The following is a 20,200-nucleotide window of genomic DNA, read 5'->3' as shown; positions in this document are numbered from 1 at the left end:
GGAAGTAAGGGAAGAGTCAGTATTTCCACGGAGTATTTTATATATTATTGTAACGTGTCACATTGACCTATAGTTGCGTATCTGTCTTCTGAAAAGATTGTGAGATGCTCAGGAGCAGGAACCGAGTCTAATCCTACCTTATGATTAAGGCAGATGTTTGGTTGCATGAGAAATTCAGTAAATTCTGATCAAATGTGATGAAAAAAGCCTATTTCCACATTCTTCATTTTAGGGACTGCCTTTGTGCTGTCCCAGATACTCTCTTGTGATGCTTAAGGACATCTTACAGTGTAGACCATACCCATAATGCACGTTTGCAACAGCTTAACATATCCTAAGTACACCCCTTCAATGGCCATTTTCACAGAGCCAAGTATTTGCCATGGCATTTAGCTGGCAGAGCTGAAAAGGTTGAAAGCAAGGATGCCTCAATATTCCATTATAATAATGGAAACCTGGGTTAGATATGAGGGGTATATTGTGGCTCTCGAAAATCACACCAAATCAGCTTTCTTTTTTTTTTTTAAATTTTTAATGTTTATTTATTTTTGAGAGAGAGTATGTGTGCGGGATGGGCAGAGATGGAGACAGAGGATCCTAAGCGGGTTCTGCGCTAACAGCAGAGCACTCGATGCAGGGCGCCAGCCCACGAACCCGTGAGGTCATGACCTGAGCCAAAATCAAGAGTCAGACGCTGAACCGAGGGAGCCACCCAGGTGCCCCTTTCCCCCCGCTCCTAATCTGTATTTGCTATAAATGCTCTGAGTTATTTAGGTGCTAAGGTGATACAGTTGTGATATATTAAAATTCTCCTCTTGTTTTTTTGATTTAACCAATAATGGACATGGAATAATTTTACAGAAAATTCCTGAACTGTGGCTGTGAGCAGGGAATGCTTACTGGTACGACACAAGAAATATCCCTGCGTCTGTCCAGTGGTGGAAGCTGCCCTCAATTCGGATCCCAACCAATTAGTTCTTTCTCCAATGGGTGGTGGGTTTTCTTTTCCTTTTTAAATCCTTTTCCTTTTTTTTTTTTTTTTTTAAATTTATTTACTTATTTAGAGAGAGCACATATGCATGCATGTGAGTGAGGGAGGGGGCAGAGAGAAGGAGAGAGAGAATCCCAATATCCCAAAGTCTGTGCTGACAGGGCAGAACCCAATGGTGGGCTCGATCCCATGAACCCCAAGATCATGACCTGAGCCGAAAGAAAGAGTCGAGCACTCAACAGATGGAGCCACCCAGCCACCCCTGAATCTTTTTTCTTTTTAAATCTTTCCTGCTACGTAGCAGAGAGCAAAAAGGACCAAGTGAAGCTGATAAAATGAGTATGGGGAGCGCTCAGATTAGAGAGCAATGAGTAAACTGGCAAATGAGCGTCTTGCTACCTGTGAGTAGAGACAGTGCTTCGGCAATGCCACCAGTAAAAAAAACTGCAGTTAAAGGAAATTTCTTGCAAGTGGGTGAGAAAAGTTTAAAAGACTCTCTTCAGGTGGTAATAGGTCCCAACCTAAAGAAGCGAGGTCCTTGGGGCGCCTGGGTGGCTCAGTCGGTTAAGCGTCTGACTTCGGCTCAGGTCATGACCTTGCAGTTGGTGGGTTCGAGTCCTGTGTCAGGCTCTGTGCTGACAGCTCGGACGGAGCCTGGAGACTGCTTCGGATTCTGTGTCTCCCTCTCTCTCTGCCCCTCCCCTGGATGTCTGGATGGAACAGGCTTTCTAAAAGTCCTTCATTTTGTCCACTCTGAATTTTACCTGCATCGATCAGCTGAGCAGATTTTAAGAGACAGTCATGCTCTGTCTCTCTCTGTCTCAAAAATAAATAAAAACATTAAAAAAAAAAGACTTATGTAAAGTCACAAGAAACCTGACTACTTGGCAGAGGGTGACATAAAGCAAGAATGTCCATTATGATCCAAGTTTATTGTTCTTTCAACTTCTTCAAAGTACCGGATAGTGTACGACAAAAGAAAAACTTGTTTCCTTTTTCTTTCCAAATAATCGCCTAGTTGATAATATCCTAAAATAATCAAACTGAGACAAAAGTAGAGCATCAAAGTATCGTCTAAATAGAGCTTTGACTAATCTGATAGTTCTTCCATGTATAAAAAAGTAGGTTTTAAAAATAGAATTTCTACATAATTGTCTGCATAGTTGTAATCTGAAGCATATGGATTCTTCTTTCATTAGCAACACAGACTGTTTGCACTCCAGGCTCTAGTTCTCTCTTAGATTGCTAGCCAGCACCCATCAAAAGCTCTCTGGAGGGGATCATTATTAAGGGCACTTATGAGGATGTCCACTTGTTCTTATTCTGGTATGGAAGTTCCAAGTTTGTACCAAGTAATATCACCAGAGAGCTAAGAAATGGGATGTCAATTGCTCGGCCCTCTCTTTGATGACAGGTGTTCTAGCATTACCCCCTTGGCATTGATCCAAGAAAGGTGACTGCAAGAGACAATCATATCAAGACTGCTTCTGTATTTTCTAGAAAAAGTGGGGGAGGTATCAGAGACACCATCATCTGTATTGCTCTAGGCTCTTTGGAAAAGGGTAAGCATTATTGTGGAATCGGTACCAGGCACAGGTGTTTCCATTCAAAGAAGTGGTATGTGTGTGTACTTTTAAACTCAAATAATAATAATCATAAAAGTCATTTTCCTTTCCATGTTGGCTTCCACGAAGTACAGATTAAATGTTAAATGAAGCTCGATCTTAGTACACAGGTTTACATTGGGGGCATGTTTGCTTTTTCCACTAAAAAAATATTTCTATAAGTCTTTTACTGTAAGTTATCTCAGGTCCTCTTTTAGATGTAGTGGGGAGTAAATAATGAATAAATACATAACACATTTCCTCTGTTTTGGGTCATTGATGACTATGCAGCTTTGTTATCGATAAACATGAAGTTCCTACTACACATAAGCACATGCTCCAGAGTTCTGGGGAAACCAAGAGGTACACGAAATGACTGCAGGCCTTAAGGGTCTTGAATCCACCTGTAGGGCTAGAGAATGTGGAGAGATAAATAATATCAGGTAGCAAATTCTAAACAGATTTCAAAGATCCATTCTATCTGAACACCCTATAAGACTACTAAATTAGTCATTTGGATATTTGGTCAAAAAGCATTCCGTTTTGAATCAGCTTAAATATTGATATTTTGGCTAACATTTTTCTGAAGGTGGCAAAATTCTCGGGTAACTTTGCTTCTGAATAAGTTTTCACAGAAGTAATTAGTGTTAATGGTAGAAGTTCAGAAAACCAGAAAAGTACAAAGGAGCAAATTAAAATAATCTACAATAATGCTTTGGGTGCTTATTGTATAATATAACACATATACAATATATATAATTCCGTGTCCTGCTTTTTTCACTTTATATAGTGAGAATTCCTGGGTACTAGATGTTCTTCATTAACAAGATTTCTTTTTCTTTTTAATGTTTATTTTGAGAGACAGAGAGCACAAGCAGGTGAGGGGCAGAGAGAGAATCCCAAGTAGGCTTCATGCTGTCAGTGCAGAGCCCAATGCAGGGCTTGAACTCATGAAACATGAGGTCACGGCCTGAGCTGAAACCAAAAGTCCCAGGCCTAACTGTTGGAGCCCCCAGGCACCCCTCTTCAGTAATAAGATTTCTATTGTGCAACGTTTCATTGAAGGATTTGCCCAACAATCACCCTATTGTTTCCAACCTAGTTTTCTTTATTAAATATAATACTGTGATCTACATTGTAGTAATAATGATCATGCTTTTATGAAGCACTTACTATTGTATATGCCAAGCACTATTAAACACTTCATACAAATCATTTTGGTCTCTTAATAATCCTGTGGATTAAGAACTATTATCCCTTGTTTGTAGATAATGTAACCAAGGAGTAGCAGTTAAAGAGCCCACAGCAAGGAAGAGAATTTAACCCCTAATCTGACATAAGTAAATATTCCAAATTGTTTTTTATGAATAAGTAAATAGGACTGTTCAAAGATTCCCACTGCCTACTGAAACATGCAGTTATTGGCTCCAAATTAAGAAATTTGTGGGATTTTCCTCCATTCTCCTCCTCCTTCTTTTTATTTTTTTAAAGGAAGAAAGTTTCTAATGAATATTTAGTGGGTTTTTCTTTTACTTTAGTAATTAATAATCTACTATGATAAAGTATGTTACGTACCCTTAGAGCCCTTATTTTTTCTTTTGTTTTTACTGAGAAATAAAGAACATATAACATTCTACTAGTTTCGGGGGTACAACATAATGATTCAATATTTGCATATATTCTGAAATGACCCACACAATAAATCTAGTTAAAATCCATCGCTATGCATAGTCACAATTTTTTCCTTGTGATGAGAACTTTTAAAGTTCTGATTTTGTTGGCTACAGAAAATAGTAGGAACGCAGGCTCCGAAAATGAGCCTCTCAATTTTATTTATTTATGTATGTATGTATGTATGTATGTATTTATTTATTTATTTTACGAGCCTCTCATTTTTATTGGAGGACAGTAAAACTACTGTAATTAAGAGACATAAGAAAAAAATGAGGTGGTAAAATTCTGAGTATTACTGTCCTGGGACATGAGCAATGTTCATGTATTTTCAAGTACCTACAGAAAGAGAACTGAACCAAACTAGGTAGCTGAGGCCCGGCTCCACTCCTGCTGTTGTAACGACTAGAAAAGGATGGTTTACACTCAGCTCATCATTTGATGCATATAAAAGAAGGGTTTCTAAAGTGCTTTAAGGATGGTTGAAACGATTTCATTTCTGAAGTAGTTGAAACTATCTTGTGGCCAACACACCCTTTCGACCTAGTGCCAAATTGGTTTGATTTTTCAAAAAGTTTCAGTTAGAGAAGGAGAATTAAATGAAACTTTGGAGTGCTCGACGATTCTAAAAATATTACCAAATCTTTCCTAAACTCGAGGGATGAACTTTAGTTGGTGAACATCTTGGAGCTTAAGATCTACCGACTTGACCCACTGAATCCTAAGTGTTACAAAGGAACCACTGAAGGTCTGAGAAGTTAAATAAAGGAAGGGGTGAAACAGGTGCTTGCCTAACCACAATGTCAATGGACAAACAACCTTTGCCTTCCTAAGTAAGAGGCCTCCGGTTACCTCCAGCCCACCCTGCGGGTGCGTCTTAGTCCATCGAGGGACGGAGGACGCGGCCTCTGTAGTCTTAGCCTCTCCAGCCCCAGAGCCCACCCAGAGTCTCAGGGGCCTCGGGTGGCCTCGCCCTCGGCTAGCAGTAGTAGTAGCAGCAGCAGCAGGAGCAGGAGCTGCGCCAGGGCGGGTGCCAGGACCCAGGAGCTGCCGGGAGGGCGGCTGGGTGGGCCCTGGGTGGGAGCTGTTGTTCCTGCAGCTCGCAGAGGCTGGCGTTGCCAAGGCGCTCGGGGCGCGCGTCCCTAGCAGCCGCCCGCCCACGTCAAAGTTTGTTTAATAATCGCCCAGGTATTTATGCCTGCGGCTCCGGGCAGCCGCCCGGGAGCCAGGACACCTCAGGGCAGCGGATAAGGCGGGGTGGCTGTGGCCTAGGGCACCTCCCCCCCCGGCTTCCCTGCCCGGTCCGACCCGAGGGGGAGGATGGAAGAACCAGCCGCGTTCTGAGCCCCTCAGGAAAATAACACCCTTCCGGCCACATCACCCCCGGTCGTGCGGAGGCCACCGCCTCGTCCCCTCCACGTCTCCATCTCCCAAAACAGGGCCGAGTGAAAAAGGGAGCGATGGCAGAAAATCTGAGAAAACTGGTCTCGAGCGAAACTTTACAATCGATGCACGACAAGCTAGAGTCCTGGCTGAGGGACTACAACGTGAGTCGGGGTGGGAGATCCCCGGGAGGCTTTGATTCCTTTGCAGAACCTTCGGCCGGGGTTTCTTAGGGCTGGCTGGGGGAGGCCGCTTAGCAATGGCCAGGAGGTTGTGATTCCTAACCGTGACCCAGTCTCGGACCCGGATCGCGGGAAGGAAGGAAGGGCACCGGTCTGCTGGTGCCCTTTTCTCCCGGCGGCGCCAGGCGGCGCAGGGCTGGTATGGCCTGCGGAGCGCACTCTGGAGTCCCCTCGCGGATCGCACTCTGGAGTCCCCTCCCTGAGCGCTCATTCCGCCCAGCGGTAACCAAGGACGCTGGCGGCCCTAGCAACGGGAAAGATCCGCGGTCCGCCAGAGATCTGCTCCAGCCTACCACTTTCCTTTCCATCCCCTCCGCCAGCAAGCCACCTCCCTACCCCCAACTCGAATTAGTTTTTTACTACACCCCTTGTCCTGCCTTTCCGCAAGTCCCAGAGGATACTCAGGGGTTGTATCACAATGTATTTTTTTATAAAAATACTCCCAGGAGTTGTTAGCCAGAAGTCAGTGCAATGGACACTTGTCAACGTTGCTGGTTTCGTTTGTGTACTGATCTTCATGGCAGGTAGGGCACAGTTTTGACACCAAGGCAGACGTCCGGAGGCCTGTTGCCAAGGCATTTGTAGGAAGCAAATATTCTGTCGTCGAACCCATAAGCGCTCTTCAAGTCTCAATAAGCCTTACCCCCACTGTGGTTCGCGTTAACCGTCCCTGCACATTAAGTACAACTCAGCGTTGCACTTGGTGGATTTGATCCGTCCGTCTTAAATAGGACAGTCCCACTCGTGTGGCGAGTGCAGCGGTCAGGCAGACAGAGCTGGGCACTCGTGGACCCGGAATCAGCCCCCACCCCCACCCCACTCGAGTTCTAGGTCTGGCTCTAGATAGAACTAGCTGAACGACCTGGGGCAATTTATTTCACCTCTCTGGGTCTCAGTATCTCATCTGTTAAATAGAAGGGACTCAACCAGATGATATGTAGAATTCTTTTTCAGATCTCAATTTTTAAATTTATTTTTATTAAAAAATTTTTTAATGTTTATTCATTTTTGAGAGAGAGGGACAAAGCATGAGCGAGGGAGGGGGAGAGAGAGAGGGAAACACAGAATCCAAAGCAGCTCCAGGCTCTGAGCTGTCAGCACAGAGCCCGACGTGGGCCCGAACCCACGAATCTGGAAATCATGACCACAGATGAGGAAGGCTGCTCAATTGACTGAGCCACCCAGACGTCCCAATCTCAATTTTTAAACAATTTAAATTGGTTTGTTTCTGAAGTCCCACCAGGAAATTCAACTAGATGCTGTGTGAGTCTCTGGGCCATCCCATTCACCCTTTGACCAGGGCTCCTATGGTGGACGGGAGCTCAAAGAGCACCAACAACTTCCCCCTTGCCCCCTTACTAGGGTTCAGGGTTTACCACCTTTACCCACTTCTAAAGAACGAGCTCTGTGACTATTTTCTCCCCATCAAGATTGCAGGAAAATTAAAATTTACTCTTAATACATCTTACAGCATTTTCTTTCTTTTTTTCTTTTTCTTTTTCTTTTTCTCTTGTTATTACCCTGTGGCTTAAATAAAGGTTTATGTTTAACATTAAATAAATGTTAAGTGTTTAACAAAGATAACACTAGCGTTTGCGTCAAATTAAGTGATTGTTTTAGAAACTGCTCAGAAGTACTGAGAAATGTCAACGTTTATCACACCTAACTTTCTCAGTAACAGTGGTCCATCCCACTTGTCTGTTGTCACCGAAAGCATTTCAGTTAGAATCTCTCCCCTGTGCCAAGTCCCTCCCTCCACCTTTATAAAGACTGCACTCTTCGAGACCAATGCCTTTCCAAAAATTCTACGGCCATTTCCCCAGGCGATCGTTTCTCTCTGGCTCTCTAGTGTCTCTGTTGCATTTGACTGAGGACACTGCCATTCTTCTAAGGCTCTAATAATTTCTCTCCTTGCCTTACCTGCTTCCCTCCTCTGGCAGTTCGTCAAGACTTCAGGAATCTTCTCTTGGGCCTCCATTATTGCATATTTAATTGCATATTAAATTGCATATTTATTGCATTATTGCATATTTAATTGCATATTAAAACATATGGCCATGAACCTCATGTCTGTATTTTCAGTTGTGCTATTGTCATCTCAAAACCAAATCAATCTAAAACCTACCTTAGTCTTGCCCATGGCCCGAACAGCGGCCTCTTTCGTGACTTCACGGTCTTCATCCTGTCATACCCCACAAACTTTTCACCAGCTTAATTGGTTGGCATCTACTTTGAAATTCTCACAGAACCCTTTTACCACCTCTGCTGTAACCACCTTTGTCTACCTTCCATCATCGTTCATCTAGATTATTACAAAACTATCTCAAGGTGATTCTTCTAAATGTCAAGTCAGATCAAGTTACTTCTCTGATAAAACCCCCAGACCTTCTGGCCTACTCAGAATAAGACCCAAAATTCCTGCAATGGCCATCGAAATCCTACACAACTGTGCTCCTTTAGACTCTGACCTCATCTGTTGCTCCCTTAATCTACTCCAACAATACTGGTCTTGTTGCTCTAGAGTAAAGCTGTCCAATAGAACTTTCTATTATGGACACGTTCTATACAGGCACTGTCCAATATGGTGGCCTATTTTGGTACTTGAATTGTGGCAAGTAGAAACCGAGGAACTGAATTTTAAATTTCATTTAAGTTTAGTTTAATTCCAAATAGTCACATATGGCTAGTGGCTACCCGATTGGACAGAAGAGTCTAGAGCCTGCCAGCCAGGCTCCTGCTTCAGGGCGTTTTGTACTCACTGTTCTCTTCTGCCTGGAAAGCTTTCACCTGTGCATATTTCAGTACGAGAATAATGTCTTCACCTTATCTCCCCCTTCAAGTCTTTGCTTAAATGTCACCTTCTCAGAAGAGACCACCCTCTTCACAACTGCAGTCTCCTAGCCCCGTCCCTGGCACTCGCTGTGTGCCTTCTCTGCTTTATTTCTTCTGTAATAGCTACATCTCATTTTTACTTGTTCTTTTATATTACTGTCAATTTTTCTCCCTCCTCTTCCCACTAAAATGTAAGCTCCAGAGGGCAGAGATTTCTCCCTTTTCTGCTCATCACTGTATTCTCAGCACTTAGAATAATGCTTGGCTCCCAGCAGTTGCTTCATAAATAATGACTGACTGAATGCCACAACCATTCTCCCAGACACCTGGGTTCTTGGACTCATTTCTCTTCTTGAAACCTCGTATCCAGTGTAGAGTTGAAAGTGATCCCCAGATGTCTTTAATTCAGCCTTTATTAAAACTGAGTTGATGGGGCGCCTGGGTGGCGCAGTCGGTTAAGCGTCCGACTTCAGCTCAGGTCACGATCTCGCGATCTCACGGTCCATGAGTTCGAGCCCTGCGTTGGGCTCTGGGCTGATGGCTCAGAGCCTGGAGCCTGCTTCCGATTCTGTGTCTCCCTCTCTCTCTGCCCCTCCCCCGTTCATGCTGTGTCTCTCTCTGTCTCAAAAATAAATAAACGTTAAAAAAAAATAAAAAAATATATAAAAATATTTTAAAAAAAACTGAGTTGAGAGCAAAAGACATGATTTCCAATTAGGGGCATAATTCAGAGGGTGCAAGTGTTTTTAACAGTTTTTCCTTGCATGTGTATCACTAAAGAGAGAGGATAAGAAAATGTCTATATACTACTTTACTAAAATTTAGGTTACATCTAGACTTATTCCGTGTCTTGTCACCTGCAGTGTGGGTTTGGGTCAACTGCTAAGAGCTTTCCTGTAAGGCTGCAAGTTTGTTTTACTAGTTCCAAGGACTTTTGCCTTGAAACCTTAAGGTGAATAGTATTCATTGTAGCAAAGCTATATTTGTTAAAATGTTGGTGGTAGAGGTTTGTTCACTAAAAGTTTTAAGTTATGTTTGCTGTGGAAAGTTGATTTTGCTGACTGTGACCACATTGATTTAGTTCTAATTAACTCAAGCAAAATAAAAGGCCATAAATACTAGTCTAGAATTAGGGATGTGATCCAAGTTACCCCTTGGGAAACTGTTATTATTCAGTGAACAAGATCAATGATTTGAGCAGATGAGTTCTAAAACACACTGCAGATCGTTTTATTTTTCTTCAAACTAGCTAGTATTTGGATTAACAGTTGGATCCTGGCTAGGTTTTCTTCTAACTTTCCCTCATCTAATTTCCTTCATATGGATTCCTATCCCTTCTCCCTTAATCTGTCCATCACCGCTATCTTCTCACTCTGTCCTAAGTATATTGCCAGACACAGTAAATTCTTTAAAAATGTAATTTCCTGCCCCAAAGCCTTTGGTTTTTATTTGTTGGCTGTTTTTTTTTTTTGTAATTGTTTTAATGTTTATTTATTTTTGAGAGACAGAGAGAGAGAGCACAAGTGGGTCAAGGGCAGAGAGAGAGGGAGACACAGAACGTCAGGCTTGAACTCACGAACCCTGAGATCATGATCTGAGCCTAAGTCGGCAGCTTAACCTACTGAGCTACCCAGGCGCCCCTGTTGACTGGTTTTTAATCTTACAACATCCAGCAATCTTCTGGGGCCTTGGTAAAACCACTGTTTGCTTGATTTTTTTTTTTTTTTAATTTTTTTTTTTTCAACGTTTTTTATTTATTTTTGGGACAGAGAGAGACAGAGCATGAACGGGGGAGGGGCAGAGAGAGAGGGAGACACAGAATCGGAAACAGGCTCCAGGCTCCGAGCCATCAGCCCAGAGCCTGACGCGGGGCTCGAACTCACGGAGCGCGAGATCGTGACCTGGCTGAAGTCGGATGCTTAACCGACTGCGCCACCCAGGCGCCCCTGTTTGCTTGATTTTTTAAAAAAACTTTATGTATTTAAAATTTATTTATTGAAAAAAAATTTCAAGAAGGAATAGTTTTCAAAACCCCACTAGAGAAACATAATAAAAACAACAGCAAACATTGCCAATTCACTTTCTTTCAGTTGTCAAAGAGAAGCTGATTATTGTATTGCTTGGCCTTTAAAACTTGGGTTCCATCGGCTGTTCAGGGACAGCTTGGTGCAAACATGTAACTCTCAGGATTGTTTTTTCGTCCTTTGTGGCTATTGAAAATGTTGGTGAGAGCCATCGATAATCCCTTCTTGTTGAACCAAAACCTGAGCTAGTTATTAAGAGCTTAAGAATTCACTCAACAAATGGTTATTTAGTTTCTGCTACCTGTGAACCTTTGGCCTAGACACTCTGTATTTACAGTTTTGGCGGTGTACTTTTTTTATTGATTAGTTTATTCAGCAAAATATTTTTTCAGAGTTTATGATATGTCTATCTGTGCTGGATGCTAGGAATAGAAATGTCAGTTGCATCTTAATGATGAGGTTCCAGTTGGAGCGGAGGATGAGGGGTGCAAAAAGCGCCCTGTGCAAAAAGCAGGGAGGCATGAAGAAGCCGGCCTATGTAGGGGGCCTGTGAATAGTTCACGGCAAGGAGTAGAAGTGAGATGAGGCTGGGGACGTGGGGTGGTTGCGGCCAGAAGGTAGAGGCCTTGGACAGTGTGTTAAGGAGTTTGGACTTTACCCTGGGGGCAATGGAGGGAAACTAAAAGCACCATGCGGTGAAGACACATGTTTGGATGTTTGGAAAGGTTGCTCGAGCTGCAGCCTGATGGGGAAATTGGAAATTCTAGGGAGGACGGACAGAGCTGGGCAATATTTTAGGCAAGAATCAGCCCCTTGTAAACTATGCTGGCACATTCAGTAAACAAGGTCCGGCTCTGAGAATGGTTCTGCAGATTCAAGTAAGAGTATGTGGCCCCAAATGCCCACAATTGATCATGCACCATCTGTATGGTCTTCTTGGTCAACTTTGTGAAAGGGTCAAACACCCACCTATGCAGAACTGGGTTCTGATTATTAATGACTCTATAGAGATATTAAGATGAGAAATTAACCTCTGTCCAATGTCAGCAGTACCTGGAGAAGGTCAGCTTTGGGCTCTGGGCTGAAACTCTCCTCCTCTTTAGGTGCTTTTCTTTCCACGCAGAGTCTTGTGAACTAGGGAGTTACCTTTGGTCAGATGCTCCGAGATTTATTACTTTTTAAAATGTACTGTATGTAATTAGAGGGGGCAAATGGTAAGTTCTTACTACACCCTTGATAACCCCATCCCTCTGATAGGACAAGATTCCATTTCTTGAAGTAAATTAATAGACACCAAGACATTACATTCTGGGAACTTTTGATTATTTGATATGTGAATGGGGATAATAGGGAGAGCTGATAATGCTCCCTCTTGCATTACTTTCTTGTGTTATAGAAATCTGCCCTCTTAAGCAAAAACAGCATATCAACTACTAGTACATAAAAAGGAGATTGCAGGGGCGCCTGGGTGGCTCAGTCGGTTGAGCGTCCAACTCTTGATTTCTGGCTCAGGTCATGATCCCAGGGTCATGGGATTGAGCCCTGTGTCAAGCACTGTTGGGCTCTGTGCTGAGCGTGGAGCCTGCTTAAGATCCTCTCTCTCTCCCTCTGCCCCTCTCCACAGTGCTCTCTCTCTCTCTCTCTCTCTCTCTCTCTCTCAAATAAAAAACAAAAACAAAAAGGAGATCTCAAAGAGGCATCTCCTCGGTTTTCAGATAATCTTTGTGGTTGAAATAGATGTTGTCTCCATGCCAAAATATCCCTGATTCTCAGTACAAAAGGTTGTTGTGGTTACTATGGTGTCACCAAACAGACTCCCTGGCTGCCTTTGCCCTTCCCTGTAGTGAACATACTTCTACATTCTTGGGGATTCTATCTAATTAGTAAATTTATAGAAAACATTTCTTTCCCTTTATCTCTTCCCTCCTATGCTGCAGTGATGAATAAAACCTGAAATCTTAGTGTCTGAACTTCGGTAAAAGAGGTTTTTCATTCCTGCATAATATGATGGCAACTCTTCTCCACCATTGGCTCCGTGTCAGGTGCCCTCCATCTGGCGGAGCAGCCATCACATCGCGGGACCTCAAAGATCTGTAGGGAGAATGAGAGAGCGCACTGAAATTATACACACCTCTTTCACTCATCTTCCCTTGACCAGAAGAATTGTTATGTGGCTCCAACCTCATTGTAAAGGAGCCTGACAAATGGAGAGCAGGTGGAATATTTATTTGGGGCCACGGTTTCTGCCACAGCAACTCATGATGAATCCGTGGTTGTGAAAGAAATTGACAACTGATTGAGGCTGATTATTTCAACAGAGGGCCAGATTATTTTATTTTTAACAGGGGGCTGTTGACAGTCCTTTCTTATTTTCATCTTGGACAAACTTGTTAATGGCAACATCATCACTGTTTAATATTTAAGGATAATAATGAAAGAAATGCAATAGACATATTAACCGCAAGTCAAGACATTAAAATCCCAGTGGTGAGGTCTAAATAGAAGCTTTTGCTAAATTGTTGGGGTATAAATAAGCCTACTCCCCTTGTACCCGAAATTCAGTATTCTGGTTTTAAAACATTGTTGTGGAGCTGGTGCGTTCATGGCAAAGTCAGCCATGCTGTAACATTGAAGGTTGATTTTGGAAACAGAGCTATTTGAAAGCCTGCCCACGTACGGGACAGCCACTTCCCTGGAGGACTAGTTGTAGCCTGTTATAACCTGCATCATCAAGGCTTTCAAAGACTTGAAAGCTTTCAAAGCACTCTTCATGCGTTATTGCCTTTAAACTTTATAAGAACTTATGAAATAGCATGTTTTATTTTCTACATTTTACAGATGAGGAAACCAAACCTCAGGAGGGCAGCTAACCTGCTTGAGGTCACTGCAGTAGAAAGGGTTGAACTTGGATTTGAAACTAGGTCTTTTGCTTGCCAAATTCATTCTCTTCTCTCCTCCAGGGGGAGGGAAGGTGTAATAAGGAAATTTCATTCACTTGCAGTGCCCATTTCCTGCCATCTTTCTGTGCCTCTCCCCTCTCGTACACATGTGCTGGACAGAAGGAAAAAAGGAGGTAGAGATTAAGGCTTTTGTTTCCCATGTGTGAATTTCCATGACTGGCTGCAAGCAGCTACGTAATGCTATCCCTCAGGCTAGTCTCTACACGCTTACTGTCATCGTTTCTTTTCCTTGCTCATCTACTAATTCTCTAACTGGCAAGTTTGGAATGGCATTCTTGTATGTAAAATTAGTTTTCTTAACGTTTATTTATTTTTGAGACAGAGAGAGACAGAGCATGAACAGGGGAGGGGCAGAGAGAGAGGGAGACACAGAATCCCAAGCAGGCTCCAGGCTCTGAGCTGTCAGCACAGAGCCTGATGTGGGGCTCGAACTCATGAACGGTGAGATCATGACCTGAGCCGACACTTAACCAACTGAGCCAGCCAGGCTCCCCTTAAAATTCTTTTTTTTTTTTAAATAAAATTTTAAAAAATAAAGTCAGGTAAATAATGTAATGTTGCAATAGGATTCATGTTTTTTTTTTAAATATGAAATTTATTGTCAGATTGGTTTCCATACAACACCCAGTGCTCATCCCAACAGGTGCCCTCCTCAATGCCCATCACCCACCCTCCCCTCCCTCCCACCCCCCATCAACCCTCAGTTTGTTCTCAGTTTTTAAGAGTCTCTTATGTTTTGGCTTCCCCTCCACCAACCTTTTTTTTTTTTCCCTTCCTCTCCCCCATGGTCTTCTGTTAAGTTTCTCAGGATCCACATAAGAGTGAAAACATATGGTATCTGTCTTTCTCTGTATGACTTATTTCACTTAGCATAACACTCTCCAGTTCCAACCACGTTGCTACAAAAAGCCGTATGTCATTCTTTCTCATTGCCACGTAGTATTCCATTGTATATATAAACCACAACTTCTTTATCCATTCATCAATTGATGGACATTTAGGCTCTTTGCATAATTTGGCTACTGTTGAAAGTGCTGCTATAAACATTGGGGTACAAGTGCCCCTATTCATGTTTTAAAAGAATGTTGTGATGAATCCTTTGTACTGTTAATTCTTACCTAATATATATGAAGTGTATTTTGTGTGTGTGAGACTGAGGTTTATTTTTTCTTTTTAAAGTTTATTTTGAGAGAGAGAGAAAGTGAGTGCGATTAGGGGAGGGGCAGAGGAAGAGGAAGACAGAATCCCAAGCAGGCCCTGCACTGTCAGCACAGACTCCGATGTGGGGTTTGAACTCATGAACCACCAGATCATGACCTGAGCCGACGTCGGATGCTTATAAGACCAACTGAGCCGCACAGGCGCCCTGAGACTGAGGTTTCTTAGAATGGAAATCAGTGTATTTTGTGTTCTTCGAACTTCAGTTTGAAAGTTGATTAAAGATATGCAGCGATATATTTTATTAACGCAGTGATGGAAAGCTTTTTCTTTTTCATGTTGTGGAGGTGCTTCAAGGTCAGGAGTAGAACCAAAGGCGGGAGAGAACCACTGGTAAAGGCGTGGGTGATCAGGCTGAAATGTTAACAAGTCAAGGCTGCTCAGTAAAAGGCGTGTAAAGACGGGAAAGGGTGGGTGGTGGTTCTCGCACATGCGTCACGTGTGCAAAGGCAAGGCTGGGGCAGAGAGAGTTGCTGGAGGAAAGCGCAGGGGAGTAAGGCCCGACAAGTCACGCGGAGGCATGTTATGAAGGATTTGGGAAATCAGGCAACATTTAGGCTTGATATTATCAGGAGCTTCTGTTTGGGCAAGAGAGCAAGGACCTCGAAGGGATCGGAGCAAAGCCACTGTCCTGCTGCTCTCCTTCTCGCACCTGGGAACTTCTTGAAAGAGTCACTTGTCCTCATTGTCTTTGCTTCTTCTCTGCTCCCATTTGTCCCTCAACCCCGTGCAATCTGGAAATGCAGCAAATATCCCCACGCCATTCTGCTGTCACTGCTCTCATCATGGTCACCAGAGGCCACTGGATGGCCGAGTCCTACTTCTTTTTCCCAGTCCTTATCTCCTTGATTTCTCTGCAGCAATTGATGCACTGAGTTCTATGGCTTTAGCTACTTCCCAGATGCCGGTGACCCCCAAATCTATCTCTAGCTTGAGGCTTTCTTCAGAGCTCCCGACCTGAGTAACCACCAGCTTTCCAACCAGGACCCTGTGGACACTCTACATCCTCCAACCCGACACGAACCCAGCAGGACTAGTTTTCCCCTCTCCAGCCTTGCTGCTTCTCCCACGTGGGTCCTCTGGTTGGGCAATGGCACTGCATTCTCCGCTGTGGTCCAAGTCAGAAACTTGGGGCCCCTTTCTCCATCATGCCTCCCAAATGGGTTCATCACACTCCCAGGATTCTACCTTTAAATATCCACCGAATATGTCCCATATTTTCCCCTCTTGCTACCACTGCCCTTATTCAAGGGCCCGTCACTTCTTACACGGGCGGGAAAATCTAGGGTAAGTTAGGGCACGCCTCAAGCAAACTTTGTTGCGGAAATAACTGTGCCTGCAGGGAGTAGACTCACAGACCCAGGAGATGCATGCTGTCCAGAGAACTCTGCCCTTGACTGAACTCACGGTATGTGAGTTCCACTCTCACATACCTTCTCCTTCCACTCTCTCCGTCTGCTGAAGGCTTCCAGAGCCGCACCTCCGACCCCCACCGCTCGGCTGAGATCCAGATGCCTTTCCTGCTGCTCTTGATACAGTGCCGTGGATGCCAGCTTGGCTCTGTGTCAAAGGCTGCAGGAACGGGCTTAATTTCCAGCTCGACCACCTTTTCTCCAAATTACTTAAGATCTCGTTTTTTTTTTTTTTTTTCTCCTTGGTGGATTTGGGATCACAGATGGTACCCATTTTGTAGGGTTGCTTTGAGGATTAAATGAAACTGTATTTAGAGCACTTTGCACAGGGCTTGGCTGGCACGAAGTAAGCGCTCAGTAATTGTTGGGTACAATTTACTAGACAGCTCTCTCTGAAGGTCCTGCGGGTCCCCTACACTGTCTGAAAATCCCTCTGACACCTATCCGTTTCCCACCCTTCTGTTCCCACCTATCTGTTTCCCATCAGAGCTGTCTGCTTCTGCCAGAGTGATTTTCGTAAAACGCAGAATAAATGGGACCATGTCATCACCCTCCTCTACCCACCCCTTCAATCTTTCAGTGATGGGCTGGAGCCCACAGCCCTTCGTGGGGCGTATAAAGTTTATCATTATCTGGTCTCCGGAACCCTGTACTCCACTTTGCTACCTTGCTGCTCCTTGTCTTGGTACCTGCTGTTCCTCCTTTTGAAATATCTTGATTTCTTACCCCTCACTGCTCACTAGGGTGCGCTTTGCTCCTTCTACAGCTCACCATCCCCCTAGAGCACTTGGCACACTCTAAGGTGACCATTAGTCCTCTCTGGGCGTCTCCCATTTTCCATCTCGTGTCCCCAGCTGGTGCTCATTGACAGCAGGCCACTTTTAATTTTTTCAAGGTAGCTTTGTTTCCTGAGCTAGCAGCCCAACGCCTTATGAATGATAGGAACTCAATGATTTATGAAGGGATGAGCTTTGGAATTAGGAGACAGCACAATTAGTTCATATCTTCGCTCTATTCATTTTGCGGGAGTGATTGTTAGAATAACGTGACTCTATTGTGTCTGGCGTGGTGCTTTGTGTTAGAAGCATGTTGTGAGAGGTCTTGGGATCAGAAGCTCTCTCCCACTGTGTATTCTCTTCTGTTATTTAAGTTGTGTGAACAAGCCCCCTTAAGAAACATTCCTCTGGGCACCTCCTTTGTACCGGGCACTGGGCAAGGGATAGGAGCATATGGTAATCATACTACAGCAATACTTTGAATTATTATGCACCTAAGTTAGCTCGGGAGATCGGCCACCTCCTAAGTATGAGTAAACAGGGGTTCCTCTTTAAAATATTTTTTCTGGGGCGCCTGGGTGGCGCAGTCGGTTAAGCGTCCGACTTCAGCCAGGTCACGATCTCGCGGTCCGTGAGTTCGAGCCCCGCGTCAGGCTCTGGGCTGATGGCTCGGAGCCTGGAGCCTGTTTCCGATTCTGTGTCTCCCTCTCTCTCTGCCCCTCCCCCATTCATGCTCTGTCTCTCTCTGTCCCAAAAATAAATAAAAAACGTTGAAAAAAAAATTTAAAAAAAAAAATATTTTTTCTAAGAGAATATAGTGAATAAGTGTAAAACTATATTTGAATCGAGGCTTACCTTATCCTCTACCATTGCCCCCTTCAGTACCACACTCTACCTCATCGGTACAGATTGTTGAGTGCCTTCTGTCTCTGAGACGCTAGAGAGGCATCGTTGGGATTTAATTCTCCTAACACACTCTGCAAGGTGTCATCCCCATTTTCCTGGAGAGGAAACAGACTCAGACAGATTAACTAACCTGTGCAGGATCGCACAGCATGGTGGCAGGTGATAGAGCAGAGATAATCGCTCAGGTCTGCTGGACCCCCGGGCCCCATTCTCTGTCCACTTAGCATATGGAATGACCCAGCCAGAGGGCGAAAGGCTGTTCGCAAGCAACAGGTTCACTGTGATGAGTGCAGGAATGAAACAGCAAGGTCAAGGAGCAGCTGGTTCAACAAGGGAGGGACGGACACAGCTGTTCAGCTGTAGGTTCCAAGCGTTCTGATTATGTCAATATTTACGCTGTTAAGTTATTCATTCCTTCATTCATTCATTTGTCAAATATTTTGGGGCCCTTCCATTTGTTATGCATGCTAGCGGCAACTGATACAAACAGGCAAAAGACCAAGTAATTTTTTAAATGAGCTCCTAGTGTCTTTAGGAGAGGGGGGATAGAAGGATGAGACAGAAACAAATGGCTGCGTCCAAAATAGGCGCCACAATAGAGCTTGTCCCCATGTGCTATCCACCGGGCATGGACGTAAACCAGAGGTGGCACCCAGGTTGCAGTGAGTCCGTGCCATCCAAACTCCTCCCTGGCCCTCTAGGGTCTGTCCTGCCAACCCTTCTCACCTTCGGTGTTTCTGCCACACGCGCTTACTTTTGGTTCCCAAGGTGGCTTAAGTTGTTCCTGCCTCTGCCGCGGGGCCTTTGCCCCTGCCGTTTCCACAGTGTGGCACAGCCTTCCTTCAGGAATCCGCGGCCAGACTTGGCTCTGTATCTCCCCCTCAGGGAGGCCTTTCCTGCTGGCCCTCCCCATTCACTCGTGTCACATCATCCTGTCCTCCCTCTGCTCCCGGCACTTCTCATGATCTTAAGAGCATGGGCTCTGCAACAGGCTGCCTGGGCTCCAGTCTCAGGTCTGCCATTTTCCTGGCTAGGTAACCTCGGACAAGTTATTTAGCCCTTCTGCACATCAGTTTTCTCATCCGAAAATGGGGATGCTAACAGTGGTACTCCTACCTCACAGTGTAGCGTTGTGGGGGTAACCGAGCTTATGTATGCAAAGCATTGACCCTGCCCGGTGTGTGGGAGGTATGCAATAAACACAGAGGGTGTGAGTCTTCTTGTCATTTTTCCGTCTAGTACTTACTGGGTTTGACCATAGAGACCATAGAATGCAGGGCTGGGAGTGCCATAAGCGACCAGGCCAGCACAGCCTCTGTCCACAAGGAGCTTACTGCCCGTCTGAACCACTTCTCTTGTTGATACACGTATGCATTTGACCTGTAGCCTTTTGCCTGCAGGTTATCTAAACTTTTCCTCTTTGTTCTAGTTTTTGTTTTTTTTTAATATGTATTCATTTTTAGAGACAGAGAGAGAGAGAGAGAGAGAGAGCGCATGAGCAGGGGAGGGGCAGAGAGGGAGGGAGACACAGAATCCAAAGCAGGCTCCAGGTTCCGAGCTGTCAGCACAGAGCCTGACGCGGGGCTCGAACCCACAAACTGTGAGGTCATGACCTGAACCGAAGTGGGCCGCTTAACTGACTGAGCTACCCAGGCGCCCCTTTGTTCTGGTTTCTAATTGTCTTCACACCCTGCTTCCCGTCTTGGGATTTGTGGCGCCCAGGAGGGACCCACTGCTCGTGCCTTACCGTGGCTGGCGATAACACATAAATCTATGCCTCTTTACACCCACGTGATTTGTTTGCTCCTTGTAGCTGTGTTCCTTCCTTTAGTGTTAGAATCAATGAGAGGTTTGTCTCGTGAGGAAATGGTAAAAACCCACCAAGGAGATGAAAACAGCAGAATAATAGTTAAAGGCCCACCTCTTGGCTTCTTCATGTTCTGTTGTTTCACAACCATTGGAACTGCCCTTTTCCCCATGTCTGCCCACCGTCTCCTGGGCTAGATTTCACTTCCTCTCAGAAGTCTTCCCCAATCTTCTGAGACCATGGGCTCTGGAGTAGACCTGGGGCTCACTGGTCTGGTGAGACTTACTATTCCACTGTGTGTAACTGTCTACACTCTTCCCTCCCCTACTAGTCTGCATGTGCCATGTGGCCTGGGCCATCTCTTTCGCCATCTC

General features: G+C 44.6%; 1 protein-coding gene and 1 long non-coding RNA gene across 5 annotated transcripts in view; one reads left to right on the top strand and one right to left on the bottom strand.

Moving 5' to 3' along the window:
* Positions 1–1,904: 1,904 nt before the first annotated feature.
* On the bottom strand, positions 1,905–5,412 carry LOC131507601 (uncharacterized). The gene is made up of 2 exons (XR_009259588.1): positions 5,086–5,412; positions 1,905–2,020 (listed from the first exon to the last, which is right to left on the bottom strand). It is a non-coding gene; the product is annotated as an uncharacterized LOC131507601 (long non-coding RNA).
* An 86-nt stretch (positions 5,413–5,498) lies between these two features.
* SPATA18 (spermatogenesis associated 18) overlaps positions 5,499–20,200 on the top strand; it is a 36,722-nt gene continuing 22,020 nt past the window's right edge. For all 4 annotated transcript variants that reach the window (XR_009259587.1, XR_009259586.1, XM_058722609.1 and 1 more), the window contains exon 1: positions 5,499–5,813. Coding sequence is in view for 2 of the 4 variants with exons in the window: in XM_058722609.1 (XP_058578592.1) it covers positions 5,727–5,813 (87 nt within the window). In the remaining 2 variants the exon portion in view is untranslated. The remainder of the gene's footprint in view (positions 5,814–20,200) is intronic.

This window comes from Neofelis nebulosa, chromosome 3, assembly GCF_028018385.1.
Source record: "Neofelis nebulosa isolate mNeoNeb1 chromosome 3, mNeoNeb1.pri, whole genome shotgun sequence".
NCBI classification, from domain to species: domain Eukaryota; kingdom Metazoa; phylum Chordata; class Mammalia; order Carnivora; family Felidae; genus Neofelis; species Neofelis nebulosa.
This window is presented reverse-complemented; position numbering and strand designations above follow the sequence as displayed.